Source organism: Simochromis diagramma, unplaced genomic scaffold, assembly GCF_900408965.1.
Source record: "Simochromis diagramma unplaced genomic scaffold, fSimDia1.1 OVJJ01000565.1, whole genome shotgun sequence".
Classification (NCBI taxonomy): domain Eukaryota; kingdom Metazoa; phylum Chordata; class Actinopteri; order Cichliformes; family Cichlidae; genus Simochromis; species Simochromis diagramma.
In genome coordinates, this window is record NW_024387304.1 from 3442560 (window position 1) to 3461640 (window position 19081).

The 19081-nt window shown below is 41.5% G+C and overlaps 1 protein-coding gene across 1 annotated transcript; it reads left to right on the forward strand.

The window, feature by feature from the left end:
• Nucleotides 1-608: 608 nt before the first annotated feature.
• slc22a7a (solute carrier family 22 member 7a) lies at nucleotides 609-18117 on the forward strand. Its single transcript, XM_040004246.1, has 10 exons — nucleotides 609-1103; nucleotides 5928-6031; nucleotides 10015-10169; nucleotides 12129-12297; nucleotides 12383-12506; nucleotides 13532-13641; nucleotides 13730-13944; nucleotides 14087-14195; nucleotides 14340-14546; nucleotides 16839-18117. Exons 1-10 carry the CDS (start codon nucleotides 744-746, stop codon nucleotides 16918-16920), a joined length of 1635 nt encoding a protein of 544 aa, XP_039860180.1. The 5' UTR covers nucleotides 609-743; the 3' UTR covers nucleotides 16921-18117.
• The last annotated feature ends 964 nt before the right edge of the window (nucleotides 18118-19081 follow it).

Consider the following 19081-nt stretch of genomic DNA (forward strand, 5'->3'; position numbering starts at 1 on the left):
TTGATGCATTAGCTGTCATTAATAAGGAAAACTTTGCTGTGGAAGAAGAGTCATATGATCTGTGAAAGGTTCCTTTGTGATTGGTCAGATGCACCCAATGCCAGCCATTTGATGTGAACACGCTGGGGAAACTCTGGGTTAACTTACTGTGTTGATAATCAGCTTCATGTGACTGCTTATCCTGATTGCCAATGTTTGAGTAAGTGAACTTCATTTATTCTTGCAGTAATGTGTAGTAACATTTATTCAATGCAGAGAAAATCAGAGCCATCTTATTCTAACTTTGACTTTGACATCACATAAAACAGAAACTAATCTTTACCTAAACTTACAATAAGCTAAACATACAACGTACATAAACATAAACTTGGCCCCTAAGTGTGCATTATCCTTAACCTAAATATAACTTCACATGAACCTAATTTAAATTTAAATTCTAATGTTAACAAATTTTTTTTCATTTTTTCCAATAGCAAGACTTGCTTCTTCTCCCTGCAACAGTGAATGATTTTACATGTGACATCACACACACACACACACACACACACACACACGCACGCACGCACGCACGCACGCACGCACGCACGCACGCACGCACGCACGCACACACACTCTTAAAAAAGCTCTCTCTGTGCTTCATCGCCACACGAGAGAGAGACGCGGCATTAGATGGAAAGCAAAGAATAACACATTGATTTGAGAACTCTGGAGACACAAACCCTCAGCCCTTCTGTCTCACCATCATGAGGTTTGAGGAGATCTTGGATAATGCTGGTGGGTTCTCCAAGTTCCAGTTCCTGGTCCTGCTTATCTTGTGTCTTCCCCGTGCCATCCTTCCACTCCACTTTCTCCTGCACAACTTCATCTCAGTCATACCATCTCACCGCTGTTCCCTTCAGAATACACAAGAAAATGAGAAGGACAGCTGGGACTCTGAGGTGCTTTCCCTTAGGATTCCCCGCCAGGACGATGGCTCCTTTAGCTCTTGCAGGATTTACAGTCCCCTTCCAGCCTTTAACATCAGCCAAGGAAACCAGTCTGCACCTTGTCCACATGGATGGGTCTACGACCAGTCACAGTTTCTTTCTACAACTGCCACAGAGGTAAGGATGAAAATCTAAGCTCTGTTAGAGTATTTTATCGCAAATGATTAGCACAAGAAAATCTCTACTAAGAAAAACTTCTACTAATAAGAAGAAAAACATTGATTTTTTTCTCTACACGCTGCACTTCATAACAACTCACTGCATTATATTACTGAGCATTCATGGAACAAAGTTACTGATTTATCCAGAGTCTGTTTCCATTCAAACTTAATCAACAAAGAGAGACAAAACATTACTGATAACACAATAGCTGTTGGTTATGATTGACCAAATCTCACTAAAATCAAATTAATGATGTCTGAATAGAACTAGTAATGATCCAGTCTTATTATTGTTAGATTAACACATTTGAAAGGAAACATTGATCATTTTGCACCACTGTGCCCCTCCTGGGCATCAATTCAAACTGAACGTATAGTGTCCCAGATAGTGAATTTATGCATCATTCATAGCACTATACTAAACTGTTAACATTTCTATTTATTTGTATTTAGGTGTGGAGGCAAAATCACATGTCTACAATATAGGGAACAATAAATGTTTATCTCTGCTACAAATAAATAAATAAATGAATATATATATATATATACACACACACACACATATATATAGCTTTTCTTTGTACTAGTGTAGGGTTTTTACCTAACAATATAAATTGCCTTGTGGCAACTGTTGTTGTGATTCGGGGCCATATAAATGACATTTAATTGAATTGAACTGAAAATTAATATGGCATGACATTAGTTTAGCTGGTAGAAATAACTACTTCCTATTTATACTTACACTTTTATACTATTATACTGTACTTTCATGCTTTTACTTGAGTAAAGAAGCTGAGAGTATCTCAGTTTTCTACTTAAGTGAAGAATATCTATACTTCTGCTTAAGCTAATATCTGTAGTTTTTCTTCTGCTGGTTTTCAGAGATGTAATGAGTGGTTTTTATGAGCCACTGCTGACTTCCTATTTACTTCAAGCTAATAGGAACCCAGGTTCACCCTTGGGTTTCCTTAGCCAGTGTCAAGTAGGCCCATTTAGCAATGGCAATGCCTATTTTATTTACTTAACACATTTCATTACATGTAAGTTCAATGTACTGAACATAGAAGACAAAAACATAAAACCTCTGTAGGTTTACAGTGCCTTAATGCAATGGAAGCAGAAAAACAAAACAAAAAACCCCAAAGCAAATCAACAGCACGTATGAAGTGTAAGCCTGGTTCAATAAAAAACATTTTGAGTCTGTTTCTGAATATGTGCACAGTTGTAACTGAGCTCATGCCTGCAGGCAGCTTGTTCCAAAAGAACAGGACCACAATAGCTTAGGGCACCTTCAGCACACTTAAATCTGATTTTGGAAACCTAATTCTGCAGATCTGCACCTCATGACCTGAGACGTCTGACTAAACTGTAAAAAGTGTGCAAGTCAGTCACTAACAGGATTTTAAAAGTAATTCTATATTGTACTGAGAGGCAATGAAGTGACTTAAACTCTACGGTGATATCAAATTTAAACATACCATTAAGGATTATCTGTGTTGCATTTTGAATGCAACAAATATTTCTGTCTTGTCAATATTCAGTTCTAAAATGTTTCAAGACATCCAGCAGTTAACGTCATCATTGCAACTAACATTTGTACACAAATGAGGAACTTGTCTTGGTGTCATGGTGTAAAAATGTTGCATCCTCTCTCATGGTGTGTTCTATCAGTCTGTTTTGCCTCTTGTTGTTTTTTTTATTATTATCATTTTTGTTGCTGCCAGCTGCCAGTTGTTTTGACTTTCATTATCTATGCTGAGTTTTGAATTTGGGCCACTCTCTACCACTGCCACACATCTATTTTTATGACATAAAAAGACAGACGGGGAAAAAAAGGGGAGTAATGGACCAATGCCTGACCTTGAGGAGCTGACTAAATTTTGTAATGTAAAACTGAAACAAACACTTCTGTATTTAGATAAGATGAAAGCCAATAAAGAACCTGACCCCCAAACCAACTGAGTCTTGGAGCCTTTGAAATATAATTTTATGATCAACAGTTGTTAACAGCAGCTGTAAGATCAAACAGACCTAAAAGTGAAACTCTCACTGTTGATCTTTAGGTTATTGATGATTTTAGGAAGAGTTGTTTCTGTACTGTGATTGGACCTGAACCTTGATTAGTACTTAAGACTGTGAGATGAAAAATACTAATTTAGAACAGAATATATATAAAGTTCCCCTCTCGCCCCTTTGGACGGTCTATCCTCCAAGCTCAGGTCTTGTACCAGAGGCCTAGGAGCTTGAGGGTCCTGCACAGCATCTTTGCTGTTCTTAGGATTGCGCTCTTCTGGACAGATATCCCAGTTGTTGTTCCTGGGATCTGCTGGTTACACTCGCCTTGCTTGGGGGTCACTGTACTGAGTGCTCTGATTACCACTGGGACCACTGTTACCTTCACCTTCCACATCCTCTCAAGTTCTTCTCTCAGCCCTTGGTACTTCTCCAACTTCTCGTGTTCCTTGCTCTTGATGTTGCTATTGCTCGGTATAGCTACATCTATCACAACGGCAGTCTACCTCTGTCTATCCACCACTAGTCTGTCTGGTTGGTTAGCCATCACCAGTTTGTCTGTCTGTAACTGGAATTCCCACAGGATCTTGGCTCGGTCACTGTCAACCACCCCAAGGGGCGTGTCCGATTTTGATCTAGGGACTCCAGGCCTTCTCAGCACAGATGTTTCTGTGTACTATGCTGGCCACTTGGTAATGGTGTTCCCTGTCTGTAAGCATCTTGCCCCCTGCTGTTATGTGCTGGATTTTCTCAGGGACTCATGGATGCTTGTTGTCTCCTCCTGGACAATGGTTCTGACACTCACCAGTCCTTGCCCTCCTTCTGCTTAGCGTACAGTCTCAGGGTGCTGGACTTGCAGTGAAACCCTCCATGCATGGTCAGGTGCTTCATTGTCTTGATATCAGTGGCTCTTCTCCTTTGGCCAGCTTATTATCCCTTATTATTTCTTTGGCTGCTAGTTGGATAGGACCGGTCCCTTCTGGGGATTCTTGGGGATCAGCACTGTTCGGCCTTCAGTTGACCATTCTGGGTGTCTCTCATTGACTACCAGCAGGTTGATTTGTGCTGCCAGACGCTCATAGAGAGCAGGCAGCTTCTTCAGCCAGTAGGCATGAATAATGTTGGTGCCTGGTGCTGTTCACCTTCTCATATTAGAGACTCTTTCTTGGATGTCGCACTCAACGCTCCTTCTGTCATTCTTGGGGCTTGGTACCTAATCTCGGATGGGTATCTGACCTGACATCTTGGTTCCCCCTTGCCATAGCATTTGTGTTGTACCTCATTGATCTCCAGCTGTGATAGCAGTTCTATTGAAAATTTTGAACACTGTGGTGGAACTAGTTGTTTCGCAGTCCCTCTAAATGCTGGATATTGAAGATTCCATAGGTCCCACATCTCCTTCATGTAAACGCTTCCACTGGGGTTTTATGCGTAGTAGTACTCCAACAGTGCCCTGTTGTCATGTCTTGCCCATTTTAAGGCTTCTTGTTCCAGTAGTCGACTTCTCATCAGTGTTTCCTGGTTCCTCAACAACTGACGCAGACCTTGTTAATCTGAGTGACGATCAAGCCAGTGGCTTCAATTATCTGTCTCTTACGCATATCTGAGGTAGGCTTGGTTAGCATGGGTGGTTTAGCCTAGGGACCCTTATGGTATACAGATGCCCTGGCCAGGAGAACCCCGAGTCTGAAGTTCTAAAGGCGTGTAGTGTTACCAGTATATCTATCTATCAATCTATATGAATGTGGTGGAATTAAGGCATGGCGGGACCACAGATTGTACTTATGAGCCATTTATTTAGCTCACATCACACCATAACACACACCAACCCCTGAGTCCCCGTGTTTTAGCTCGGCAAGGCGTGATTAAGGATGCGTCCGCCCTCCCTGCACAGCACCGCAGACCACGCCCCACCACATACCCCCATTGCCCAATCGTGGCTGGGGAGCCATCCAGCCGGACCCCCGCGCGCCTCGTCCCCCGCCTCCGGCTGCCGAGGTGCCCCACACAGCTCCTCCACTGCTTCCCCACCACCAGGTTGGCGGCAGTGGTGTCGACCACGCCTGGAGCAGCGTCGCCAGCTCCGCAATTCACCCCAGGTGGCGCCCAGCCTGGTCCCGTAGCTCTTCCTGTCGGTGGCGTGCCTCCGACGACTGTGGCCGCCATTTCAGCCAGCATCTGGGCCAGCTCCTCCCTTCCCTGGCTCCGGTAAGGACCCACCGTGTCACCTCCTGGGTTTCGGCACCAGTGTGGTAGAATTAAGGCACCGCGGGACCACAGATCGTACTCATGAGCCATTTATTTAGCTCACATCACACCACAGCACACACCAACACCTGAGTCCCCGTGTTTTAACTCGGCGGACGTGATTAAGGATGCGGGCACCACAGACCACACCCCACCATAATGAATTATTTGAAAAACTTTTTTTTTTTTTTTCATTTTTCCAAGTTGTCAGCCTTGTGCTTGTGGCAGGAATTTGATCAAATGTGAGGAAGTGCTAAATAAATTTCCAGGAGAGGCTAAGGAATTACCTCTAATGTTATATACGCAAATAATTGTTTGAGCAAAAAAAAAAAAAAAAAAAGTAATTTACAACAGTGTACTACTGAAGAAACAGAAATGAATATAGACTCTTGACAGATAAATGTAATTCTCTTGGTGTCATTGCTGCCATAATCAAAGGTACTTAACCTGTCATTCTGTGATCACAACCTCAGTTTTTTATCTGCTTGTTAACTGCCTGTTGTATGTTGTATCTCTGCAGTGGGATCTGGTGTGCGACAACAAACACCTGAATCAAGCTCTGGCTACTTATTTCTTTCTTGGGGTCACATGTGGAGCCATTATGTTTGGACAGCTTTCTGACAAGTGAGTTCTTCAGTATTCATTGTTATTTTAAACCCTCAGGATCATCTGGCCCTGTAATCCAAACTGCAGGTGAATTTATACAGTCTATGTCTGAGAAAGAAGTATCAACATGCTTTAAGAAAAGCAATGTGAATAACATACAAACAACAAGCAAAAATGTAGAATATATCCCAGTCGGTGGTTTCAAAGCGTATCATCAGATCTGTAGCAGTATGTTGTAGACAGTCCAGTGAAGAGAGGGGCTGAGCTGTCAACTGACCACCGCCTATTGGTGAGTTCGATCAGGTGGTGGTGAAGGGTGCTAACCAAAACCTGGCGCACCCAAATGTATAGTGAGGGTGCACTGGGAATGCCCGGTGTTCCAGATCTACTGGCGTTTAGATCAACTGGCGTTGGTCGAACAGATGCGTGGCAGACTTGCGTTTCAGAAGCTACTACCGACAAACCAGCAAAAAAACGCCAAATGTGTCATCTGTGACACTTGTGAGGTTATCTCAAACACACTCCGTCAGTCTTGATGCTGGTGAACAACAAAATGTTTAAAAATGTGGCGAGTTTACCTGGTGATATCCTCACGCGCGACGCGATCGCGAATACAGCAAACAATTAACACCACGCCGATGTTGTTCACAGGACAGCAAGAGTAAACGATCGGGAGACTCTTGTCGTCGTCATCGTTCCCCTCGCACTTTGTATTTCTCCGAATTCAGCGTTTTTGCTGCACAACTAAAGCGAGCAGTTTACTTCGTGCACTAACATGGACTCGAGTCAACCAGCGCCACCTCTGGCCAAGTGCCACAGCCTACAGCCAGATCAACTGGTGACACACATCTGCACCACGTTTGAATTCGTTTCATGCACATTTGTACCTTTCAATTGTGTCAGTGTTTCTACTTTGGACACATAAACATGTAAAAACAGAGGCTGTAGCCTGACTGCTCATTAGTTTGTTACCTGTTTAAGTTCAGCAGCGGCTTCATGGCAAATGATGGCTCACTTTATCACAGTGCTGGGCTGGGTTCAGCATTTACTCAGCTTTAACATCACTCTGGATTCTTGGCGTTAGCATGCTGTCTGTGCAGGTGCTTGTGAAGAGCCGAAGTTGTGTTAACAGTGTAAGGCAGTTATTTCTGTTCTGGAGTAGTCTCCACTTTATCATCGCCCTCTCATCCTTTTGTGCAATAAAATTAAGGTAATGTTATTGTGGTGCAGGGAGCAATCAGGCAGAAGAACCAGTCGTATCAGGCTTGGTTAGCCTGTAGGACTTCAGAGGCAGCTGATAGGCACCAGCAGGCCAAGCGGAACACAGCTCAGAAGGTTAAAGAGTTGCTCTACCAACAATGTGTACAGTGCGAGTGGAGTATCGCTGACTTCAACTGAGGATACTGTGGAAGGCGGTGGAAGGAACACTTTGAGGACCTCTTTAATCCCACTGACAGAGGGAGGAAGCAAAGACTTGGGACGAGGGGGAGGACTCAAGCATTACCTGGGGCGAGGTCCCAGAGGCAGTGTGGCGGGGTGTTTTGTGGCTCAGCTACAGGGGAGGGGTTGGGTTCCCTATTTCAGTAGCTGACAATGCCCAGAGGAGAAAGCTGTGTGGTGCGTGCGAGCTGAAGAGGGCAGCTGAAATGCAGATGGTGGAAGATTTGGCGGTGATGCACCAGGAGCAGGTGGCTGTGCATAGTGAACAGCTAAAGAAACTGCAGGTTCAGGCAGATCCAAACGGTTTCATCTCCCTCCCAGGAGACATGCCCCTCGCTAGGGGCTGCATGATGTTGCAGGCAGGTGGGTGCAGCCAGGCCCCACACCAGGAGAAGTGTGACTGCTGGACGTGGTAGTACGAGAAAGGTTTGTTGAGTGGATGGCCAGCTGGTGATAGCAGACCAACCCCGCCCTCCTGGCCGCGAGGCCCTCGAGATTGCTGTAACCCAGTCAGAAGATCACTTGGCAGCGCAGCTGGCACGCAGCAGGAAGTCAACTAATTCCAACCCCAAGGAGGAGGTTCCATGAGGCTTCCCCAGCCCAGCCAGCTGCTGAGCACCAACACCTTCCTTCTCCGGTAGAGACCTACTCTATACCTGGGCTGCATGCAAGCCCTGGTCCACCTAACCCTGGTTCACCTGGGGCAGACAGTAGACACAGTACTGTTTGTCATGGTACTTGTCACGGTATAATAGTAGGCACGGTAGTGATGTTATCCATATATGACAAATAAAACTTAAAACTGAAACATTTCACATAATAACAAATGGTTTACCGTCTCTTCTGCTCCTGACCCTTCACTTAAGCTCTGCAGCCTGAAGTCCTTCTTTTACCTTTGTGAAATATAGTGGTCTTTTCATGTAGAGAAGTTCTGAGTGATGCAGAGCCAAGAGCTATTCTTGAGTGTAAACAACTGAATGGGTTCCCTGCCACAGTTTTAAAAATGTCCAAATAGTAGGAAGATTCATACTACTACTATAATAAATTGAGCAACCATATTCAAAAAGGTTGATACTTAACAAGGTAATAAAATACGGAGCTGCTGAATCAGATATAGTGAACTGTGCCACAGACAGTGAAAAAGTACTACACTGCTCAAAAAAATGAATGGGGCAGATTTCATTTGGGGAAAAAAATGTGTTCGATATCTAAACAGATATGGATTGGGTAATATGTTGGAAATGAAAGCATGCCCCAATGTTTAATGGGAATGAAAATGATCAACCTACATACAGCTGAATTCAAAGATATCCCAAAAATCAAAGTGGAAAAAATGATGCAGCGGACTATTCCATTTTACCAAATTTATTTTGCAGCAATGCAAAATAGTACTCAGTAGTACAAGTATGCATGCATAGTGCGTGTTCCTCATGAGATGACAGATGATGTCATGCAGGATCATCGCCCAGACCTGGACCAGGGCATCACTGCACTCCTAAGACAGTCTGAGGTGCAACCTGGCAGCGTTGGAAGGACTGGAACATAATATTCCAGAGGTGTTCTGTTGGATTTACATCAGTCGAGTGTGGCGGAGAGTGGTATCAGTTCCTCTAGGAACTGTATACTCTTACCACATTCGGCCATTGTCATACACTAGGAGGAACCTAGGATCCACTGTACCAGTATAGGGTCTAACAATGATTTCATCCTGATATCTAATGGCAGTCAGGTTGCCTTTGCCTAACTGGTAGAGGTCTATGTGTCCCTCTATGGATATGCCTTCCCAGACCATTTAATTCAGCTGTAATTAGTTTAGTTAAAATTATGGCTTTATAACAATTAGATTGACACAGATGTTTCTTCATCTAAGCCAGGCATTGCACTACGTCATTGTTGTCCTGTGACTCATTATTACAACCAGCCTTTGTTCAGACAAAGTCAGCTGCTACTGTACTGATAAGAAAAACAAGCATGTCTGCTTATGTTAGGAAGTGGAAGGGAGATGTGGAGGGGCTTGGGGGTAGGTCCAGATTGTACTTAAGTAAAAAAAAGTCATGTGGAGACTGTTTTTGTAATCACTGACATGGACTTATTAGGTAACTAACATTTTGGGATTATTCAACATGTCACATGAGACAGACACACACAGAGAGAGCTCATATTTCGTGTGATGCGGTTAATTTTTAGAATCATTTTTGGTGCCACACAATCAGTAAAATCTGGCTGATATCATAGGGACTCCATCCATTCATCCATCTGTCCATTCATTTTCTACAGAGTCACATAAGCATTTGTCATATTTCATGGTCTATTTATTTTTTTCAACTAATTAAGTAATTTCTTGATCTACAGAAGACACGCCTAACAAGTGACATTATAAGCCGCATTGCTGCAACTGTAAGGTCCATTTAGTGCCATGCTAATGTGTTTAATCTCATTACATGACCTTTAATGCAAAAAAACGAAAATGTCCTTGGAATGTAAAAAAACCCAGAAATTATCCTGCAGTTCTAGCTCATCTAATACAGTTGAAACTCATTGCTAAAATTTGTATGTTGCAGGTTTGGTCGTAAGTCAATGATTCTGGTGGCTTTCATTGCCTCCACGACATTAGGAGCCACTTCTGCCTTCTCCACTTCCTACACTATGTTTGCAATCTCCAGAGCAGTCTGTGGTGCAGCCCTCAGTGGGATGTCAATCATTGGTGCGGTCCTCGGTAAGAAATTTATGAAACACAAAGTCTAATGTCCATTCACTTAAATTTCACTTAAATACATTTCTACAGTACCCCTTTAATCAGTGTAAAACCTGCTGTGAAGTGTTGTGCAATGTTTTTTGTTTATTGGATATTATTCTTCATAAAAATATAACTTTTTAAATCATATCATCTGGACTCTTTCTTTCCTTCAAAAATATGTTTCATCATTATGCATTGATTTGATCGTTAGTGGTCTAAAGAGAGAGAAATGTAACGGCAGTCTGCAAATGCTTTTTGTGTTCTATTATGCAGAAGGTGTCTTTTGGCACTGGTGGGTCAGTGATGAGAGCAATATTAGCCTGCTTTTAGTCGGAGACCTACAAAGTCCACGTTAGGTTGGGAGTAGCTCTGGCATACTGTGTAATTCACAGGTTTGTCAGCCAGAAAGATGTGATATATATGCCCTTGCTCACCATTCCTCTTTTCTAGTTCTGAAATGCCCTTCTGAGTTTTTTCCAGTGTTTCACAGTACCTGTCAGCATTTCTTGTGGTCCCAACAGGCAGAAAGTCACCAACAATATTCCCTTTCGGTCTGAAAACACAGTTGCGCAATGCCCGCAATGCCCGCACTGTGCGCACTGTGCGTAAGCATTCTCCATAACACCGCGCGTCCACACGTCGCCCGTCAAACTGTCACTCTCCTGCAAGACTTTGGTTGGAAGTTCATCGCCCGCCCACCCACCCTATAGTCTGGACTTCGCACCCAGTGACTACAACCTGTTCCGAACGCGATTCTGCGAAAGCAGCGAGCGGATATGACATGGGCATTGTAAAACTCCCACAGCGCCTGCAAAAATGTAGAAAAATAAATAAATGTGTTTACCCACACCATCTCATTTAATGTTTTTACTTTATTTTCATCATTATTTACATTGTAGATTCTCACTGAAGGCATCAAAACAACAAATTAACACATTTGGAATGTCGTAAACAAAAAAGTGTGAAATAACTCAAAACATATTTTGATTCTTTAAAATAGCCATCCTTTGCTTTGATTACTGCTTTGCACAGGAGTTCCCAGAGATACTGAGCACTTGTTGACTCATTTGCCTTTACTCTCTGGTCCATCTCATCCCAAAACATCTCCATTGGGTTAAGGCCAGATGACTGTGGAGGCCAGGCTGCCTGGCGCAGCACTCTATCACTCTCCTTCTTGGTCAAGAAGCCGTTATACAGTCTGCAGGTGTGTTTGAGGTCATTGTCCTGTTAAAAAACATATTCACTGATAATGATGATCCTAGCCCCATTAAGAAGGCAAGAAGTTCCACTAATGAACACTGAGAAGGTACACCTGTGAAGTGAAATCATTTTCAGGTGACTACATCATGAAGCTCACTGAGAGAAGGCCAAGGGTTTGCAGCGCTGTCAACAAAGCAAAGGATAGCTACTTTCAGGAATCTAAAATATAAGAGATATCTAGAGTTATTCATCAAGTTTTTATTTGCTTCATATATTTGATGTCTCCAGTGTGTATCTACAATGTACAGTACTATGTGTAAACTTCTGATTTTTTTTTTATTTAAATTGGTCTATTTATATTTTTATTAATATTCTGAATCCAGCATGAAAGTGGAATGAAAACAGCATTTACTTAAATTGTGTTATGCAGAATTTTGTTTTAAAAACATATTCTACATTTTCTCTTGCATTTTTGCAAAGTATAACTATATATTTTTCAGACATTGTCAGTATTTGTCTTTTGCAATGTTAAGTTTTTTTTATTAGTGTGTGATCAAACGTGGGACTTTGCAGGACTGCTAGATTATTTTCTTTTTTTTAAATATTTTAACTATTCATTAGTGAGACATTATTTGATGTAACAAAGACAAGTAAAATTTCAGGCTTTTATCTTTAATAGTTTTTGAGATATTCATGTTGAAACATGACCTCAGACACTTTCTTTTACTTCCTCCTCAGGTATTGAATGGACAGATATAAAGCACCGTACCTTTGCTGGTACTGTTATGAGTTTATCTTGGAGTGTTGGGAACATGTTTCTGGCCCTGCTGGCCTACTTTATACGAGACTGGAGGCATTTGACTTTAGCAGTGACAGTGCCCTGCATTACTGCCATCATTCCCTGGTGGTAAGGAGTTTCCATTTCAATACTAACAGAAAACATGTTATTGTCTGTGTGTTTTTAAAATCCAGTTTCTTCTGCCTCACTTCAGGTGGCTTCCTGAATCAGCCCGGTGGTTGCTGGCTAATGGGAGAGTAGAGGAAGCCAAGAAGTATCTGATTCAGTGTGCTAAAGTCAATGGGAAGAATGAATACATATCCAAACTGGATAGTGAGGTGAAGCTAATGTTACTTGTGTGCAAAATTAACATCTACAGCTATATAAGGTTTAGAGTAGCATTTCAAATACGATTGCTTTTACACTGGAAAAAGCATCAGGATGTTGATGTCTGTTAATCAAGCTTTCAATCCCCCCAAACCATTTTTAACCTACAATCAAGCTTTACACCTTAGTGCAATTGTCCAAAACAAAAAGTTCACAAAAGGCACGGGAACTCCAGAAACAGTTCAGAGGGCTCGCCTGGAGGTTTGACGGCACGAGTGCAAAACAGAGCAGTTCAAGGGGCCGTCCTGGACGTTGACAGCACAGGATTTCCGGCCAAAACATTTCAGGAGGCTGACTGCATGGAAAAATAGTTCAGGAGGCCAACTGTGGAGCCAGCGCTGGCGGCAGAGCAGTTCTGGAGGCTGACAGCAGAGCCAGTAGCAGTAATGAGACAATCCAGGTTGCCAGCCGTTAGGGAAGCGGCGACGGCGCAGGTGAAGCAAGTCCAGACGAAAAAAACAAAAAAACAAAACAAAACAAAAAAACTTTTTTGGTTTATTGTACCAGGTTTATTTTTTTGGCAATTTTGCATATGTACTATGGATTTTATCATACATATTATTAACAGTTGTATTGATGCATAGCAACTTGAAATGGTCCAAAAACTTTAAAGAGTAGCTCAATTAATATTGCAATTACTATTGTTGTTATTCAATTAATTTTAATAAAATGGTGTCAAATCACATCAGCAGGTGCCTCAAGGCAAGCCAAATAAACCTGAATTAAAAGAAAATTGAATTGAATTCAATAGTTAATGGATTTGCTTTTCTTGCAAAAGATCTCTAATTCAAGAACAAGAATAGACACGCTCAGCATCAGAAGGTCACAAGCTGAGTGTTTCATCCAAGGGGTATCTGGCATCAAATCTGTGCCAATTCAAACATATCAATCCATCTACTGTGGTGACCCCTTGGGAAATAAGTGAGCAGCTGACTGCACTTTTTAAAATACATATTTTTACTTTTCCGTACTGCAGGTTCTGGTGAAGGTGACAGTTTCTGAGGTGGCTGAGAAGAACCACTCCTATCTGGATTTGGTCAAAACACCTAAGCTGAGGAAGATCACACTTGTCTCTGGATTCTTCTGGTATCAAGTCATTCTTCGAAAGCACTACTTGCTACTGTTGTCATTTCATGTATTTGTGTGTTTTCATTTTGTGTTGCTGAACCTCCAGGTTTGCTGTTGCTTTCCTGTACTATGGGATTAGTTTCAAGATCTCAGGTTTTGGAGTCAATATCTACCTCACTCATTTCATCTATGGTGCCATTGAAGTTCCTGCCAAAGTCTTCGCCTTCTTCATCTTGGACTGGATTGGTCGACGAAATGGCCAGGCGTGGTTTCTAATCATAACAGGATCTCTGATTGGAATAAACACATTCATTCCTCTAGGTTAAATAACTTCCCGCCCTATTTACACTTAAAGTAAATGAGACTTGCAGACCTTTCTTTATTTAGTTAGTTTTAGTTAGCTTCATAAATCCACTCCAAGGTTTCTGATACCTTACACATCTTTGATCTGTTTCTTGCTCAGAGTTCTCTGTGCTTCGTACATGCATTGCTGTTGTGGCAAAAGGTTTCTCTGAGGCAGCTTTCACCACCGCATTCCTTTATTCGGCTGAACTCTACCCAACTGTCCTCAGGTATAACCCCTTGAGGGTTCTGAAGCATCACCATTTAACATCAAGTGCGCAGAACTAATGCTCTTTTAGTTACAAATTTTATGCAGTAAATGTACTTTGTGATGCAGCATTAAAACCATAGTTCCTGGTTGTGTTGTTGGGCAGGCAATGTGGTATAGGTTACACCTCGTGTATCTGTCGGATTGGGAGTTCCCTGGCTCCACTGATCATGCTGCTGAATGATGTCTGGCATCTTCTGCCCCCTCTGATCTTTGCTGGCACTGGAATTATCAGCGGCAGCTTGGTCTTCCTGCTCCCCGAGACACTCAATGTCCGTCTGCCTGAAAACATTGTTGATGTTGAAGAGGGAAGGTACGGTATAGACAAGACAGCAAAAAAGCAAATCAGAGAGTAACATTCAAACATGAGTCATAAGTTAAATTTAATCTCAAAGTATCTGTATCCTGGAAGTACTTTAATGCTATGTAATGTAATAGTCCCCATAGGGAAATAGTTCCTCTGCATTTAACCCATTCACCCAGTGAAGCAGTGGGCAGCCACCAATGCAGCGCCCAGGGAGCAGTGTGTAGGGACGGTACCTTGCTCAGGGGTACCTCAGGGTAGCCGTTCAGTGGAGTTGAACCCCCGACCTTCCGATCATGGGGCCACCACTCTACCTACTGAGCTATCCCTGCCCCAGTTCAGGGCAGGGATAGCTATGGTCTATCACACCATAGACATAAACTGTGAACACATACCAACAAACAGACCAAACCTGTCTCACTGTCAAGATAATCAGTAGGGATGGGAATAAGATAAGAAATTAGCACTTTGTTTCTGTTATCGATATCACTTAGGAATCCAACTCCTTATCGATTCTCATTGGGTTCTTATTGGCTCCGCTTTCAGAGTCACCATCTTCGCTAAGCAGATGTCACTTAATTACTTAATTGGTTATATACTTGTTACATTACTTTCACATTTCTCTGTAAAATGACCTGAAAAGATTTGTCTCATAATTACCATTTAAACAATATAAACCTCTATGCTACAGTCTCACACAAGCCAACGTGAATTCGAATCCTAATGAGACACACAAGCTTTCTAGTATTTAGGTACAAACACAAAGCCGACAGCAATAAGCAAAGATGAATACCAGAGAGAGAGGGGGGGGATTCAAAGCAATCACAACAGTTATCCTACTTTAGAAACATGAACAATTAAAAACAGAGGCTGCAGCCTGACTGCTCATCAGATTGTTCCCTGTTGAAGTTCAGGGTCTGGCTTCTGGGATGGGGTCACTCAGCTTTATCATCACTTTGGGTTCTTGTCTAGCTTAGTGTTAGTATGCTGTCTGTGCAAGCGCTTGCAAAGAGAGGAAGCTGTCCTAGAGCAGCAGCACTCTTGTTCTTTATGCAAAAGAAATCAGAGTGGGGTCAGAATATCCACCTTGCAGACTGTGCCACTATTTTCCTCCTCTGGCACACAAACTGAAATCAGTTGATTGTAATACAAGTGCAAGTGGAATCGATAAGCAATAAGGTTGATAGTGTGGAGATCAGGGAAATATTTTACTGCTACTATTCATAACCATTATCATTAACCATTGCATTAATTCTTATTCTCATCAAAAACATTGATTGAAGCTGTTGGCATTATGTTATAATTTGTATTACTGGTGTTATCATAATCACGTACTAACCTTTTCATTACAGGTGTAGTTGTAATCATTTTATATACACTTTGCATTTCTGTGTTTATTTAAAGAATTGAAGCTCAGTCAGGTAGTTGAAGGTCGTGAACTTTGTTTGGCGCTATGATCAGACAATACATGGTGTAAAGGATGTTGAGCTATGGAAAGAACACGCTTACACAACTCATATTTTACATTCTTTTATTAAGCCTTGAGTAGGGGCATTTTGGTAAAACATTTATTCAATAGATCACACATACTTTTAGTTAAGATTATTACACATACCACTGAGAGCTTCTGTCTGGGAAAAGGTTAGAAGCGCCAACGGGCGGGGTGAGGCTGAGTGCGTTGCAGGTCGACATACACACACAGACAACAGTTGGGCTCATGTTTAGGCTAGGAGTTCGAATAACAGTTTGCAAATGCCTGTAGCTGCAAAAGTATGCTCCAGGAGATAAGTGAGAGTCGGCACCTGGCCTCGAGACGGAGTGAAGGCTCTTTCCATATATGTCGAAAGTCGTCAATATTATTGTATGTGAATTTTATCTGTTTGACGCATGAGGGGGCGTCATAAACCAAACCCTGATGGTATAAAACAACCGTTTGTGTATTATTGGGCGGAGATCGATGCTGTCTCCGGGCAGTGTTCATCTCCCCACGCGTGTGTTCATTAAAATCATTGTTTGATCGAAGCTCTTCTGGACCATTATTGTTTTTGTGCTCACCCTCAATATCTGAACCCGTAACAATAAGCATTCAGAATAACAATTCCAAGGAACTGAACTTGGTGCCCTTTTATTATATTTTGTCCCTTTTGACAAGTTCTTGACAAGTACTGGATTTTGTTAAGAAAAGTAAAACATGGAAAAGTCATGTCAATGTTGCTGTCTTAAATTACTGATGCTTTATTTTACTCTTAACAAATGAGAGAAAAAAATGACTGTTTTTATCTGTTTTTCTTTTCTATGTAGACACATGCAGGACGATGCAAAGGAAGATGCAGAGATTGAGCTGGTAAACTGTACAGAGGCAGCAGCATCGAAAGAAGACTGATCAGCTGCTGGCCAGAGAAGACTTTCTTTTTGATGGTTATGGTTCATTAACACATGAATTATTGCTCACTATTGGGAGTTTACAGACTAGTGACTATTCTGTTCTGATCTTCATTTTGACCTCATATTGTTTCAGTTAGGACTGTTCAGTACAATATAGCATGAAGCATCATTTGTCATTTTATTGTTTCAAGCCTTGAAGTCTAATTTCAAAACTGTCAACCAACCGCTACTCATACTCAGCTTTCAATGTGCCTAATGTTAATAACAAACACTTGTTTGAGGTTGTCTTTCCTGGTTTGTTCTGTGTTCCCTGGTACCACAGTCTCATCTGCACTTGTCTTTTGCTTTCCATGTTCCCCTGTCTGGTCCTCTATGTTAAGTTAACCCTTGTTTCTCGTTCAGTCGCATCTTCCTGTTTTTTCCCCCCCAGTAACTGTGGCTTTCTGTGACTCTTGTTGTGTTTACTTCCCCTTTCTCATCATGTTTCTAGTTACAGCTGTGTGTTCCACCTGGTGCGTCTCCTCTTATTGTCCTGAGTGTATATGTTTTTTTATTGTCTGCACTCCATTATATGGAAGAGGTGCTCTTTAGAACGGATACACACAGGCTAAAAATATCAACAAACTCTGAGGCACTCTCTTTCAAACAGACTCTTTTATTTTCACAGAATGGGTATAATTAATTCAAAAACAAACAAACAAAAAACTGGATCTGAATCTTTTCTAGTAGTGTTTCATCAATAGTGATCTACCACATATGACATTCCACTAATAGTTTCTACTGTTGGGAGAGGTGGGATTGAAAGAAATTGAAGATGTAATGAGCTTACCTCTAATTACATCAGAGAGAGGGTAAAAGAGTTTAACATCCAACCTTTTAAAGTGATAATCAGTGCTAAAACAGTTTATCTATATGTGATTTTGCTAACAGTTGACTGTTTTCTGATCAAAAATCTAATCAAAGTAAATGTAATTATTATGTTGAATGAGACTGTCTGTAGACTCCTCTTGTTAATGTTTTTGGCAAAGCAGATATTGTTGGCACAAGAAAGCATTCAGACCATGAGCTTGCTAAAACAGGTTAAAAACAAGTTAAACACTTTATAGTCTGTTTAAAGTCGTATCATATTCTATAAATCATGTTTGTGCTGGATATCCTGTGAGCAATAAAAAACAGTTGTTCATGAGCACCGACACACAGGTCCATATCTTGATTTTTATATAAAACATAAAATGTATAAGCGCCCAAGAAGACACCATGAAGGCTTCCTGGCCATCCAGTGAAACTGCTGGGAAGACAACGTTGGAGAAACGTGAACATTTTATTTGTACTGTATAATCTGCAGATTCTGACAGAAATCTGCAACTATCCTTTGAAGCACCGCTCCTCTCTAAAACAGCAATAAGGATCATTATTAGGCCATATGTAAATAAGAAAATAACTTTATAACTTAAAGCAAAATTGGGAAACGTAAAGTCCGAAACAAGTCTTTATATTAAGGGCCATTAGTCAAACAATACTGTTCGCTCTGGGTCTAAACAGAGCGCGTTGTGTGTGACGTCTTCTTTTGCGCACGCGGGCCGCTTTGAGGGTTCACACTAGAGCGCGTTTGCTGTCACATTTTATCTGTAGTGTGAACAAGCAAAAAAATTGGATTTGATCAAAAAATCGCAATTGAGCATTAAGACCTGCAGTGTGAACGTAGCCAAAAAGAAAAACCCTTGTCTCCCCTTAGTCTGCTATCAAAGGGTTAGAGTTTATCCACAATCTGCATGCGCAAACCATCTGCAGGCCTCACAGCTTTCCTGTTTTCAGATGGACATGCTCTCAGAAACAAAGCTATGAAACTGAAAAAAGGTTTCGGTGACAAGAGCCAGTTGTGGCAACAAGATGGCACACACACACACTATGTATTAGTTACACTCTAAAAAATGTTTTGTTGGCTTAACTTAAAAAAATTGAGGTAACAATTTCCACTCAACTTTTTAAGTTATAAATTTTGCATATTATTAAGTAAATCCAGCAAGAAATTTTTAGGTTTGGCTAACTCAACTGGTTCAACAAACCAACATGATTTACTTTGACCTCTAAAAGCATAATTAAGTTTAAGCAACCTAATATTAATTTAGAATTCCTGGTAATATTGAGTTGACAAATTA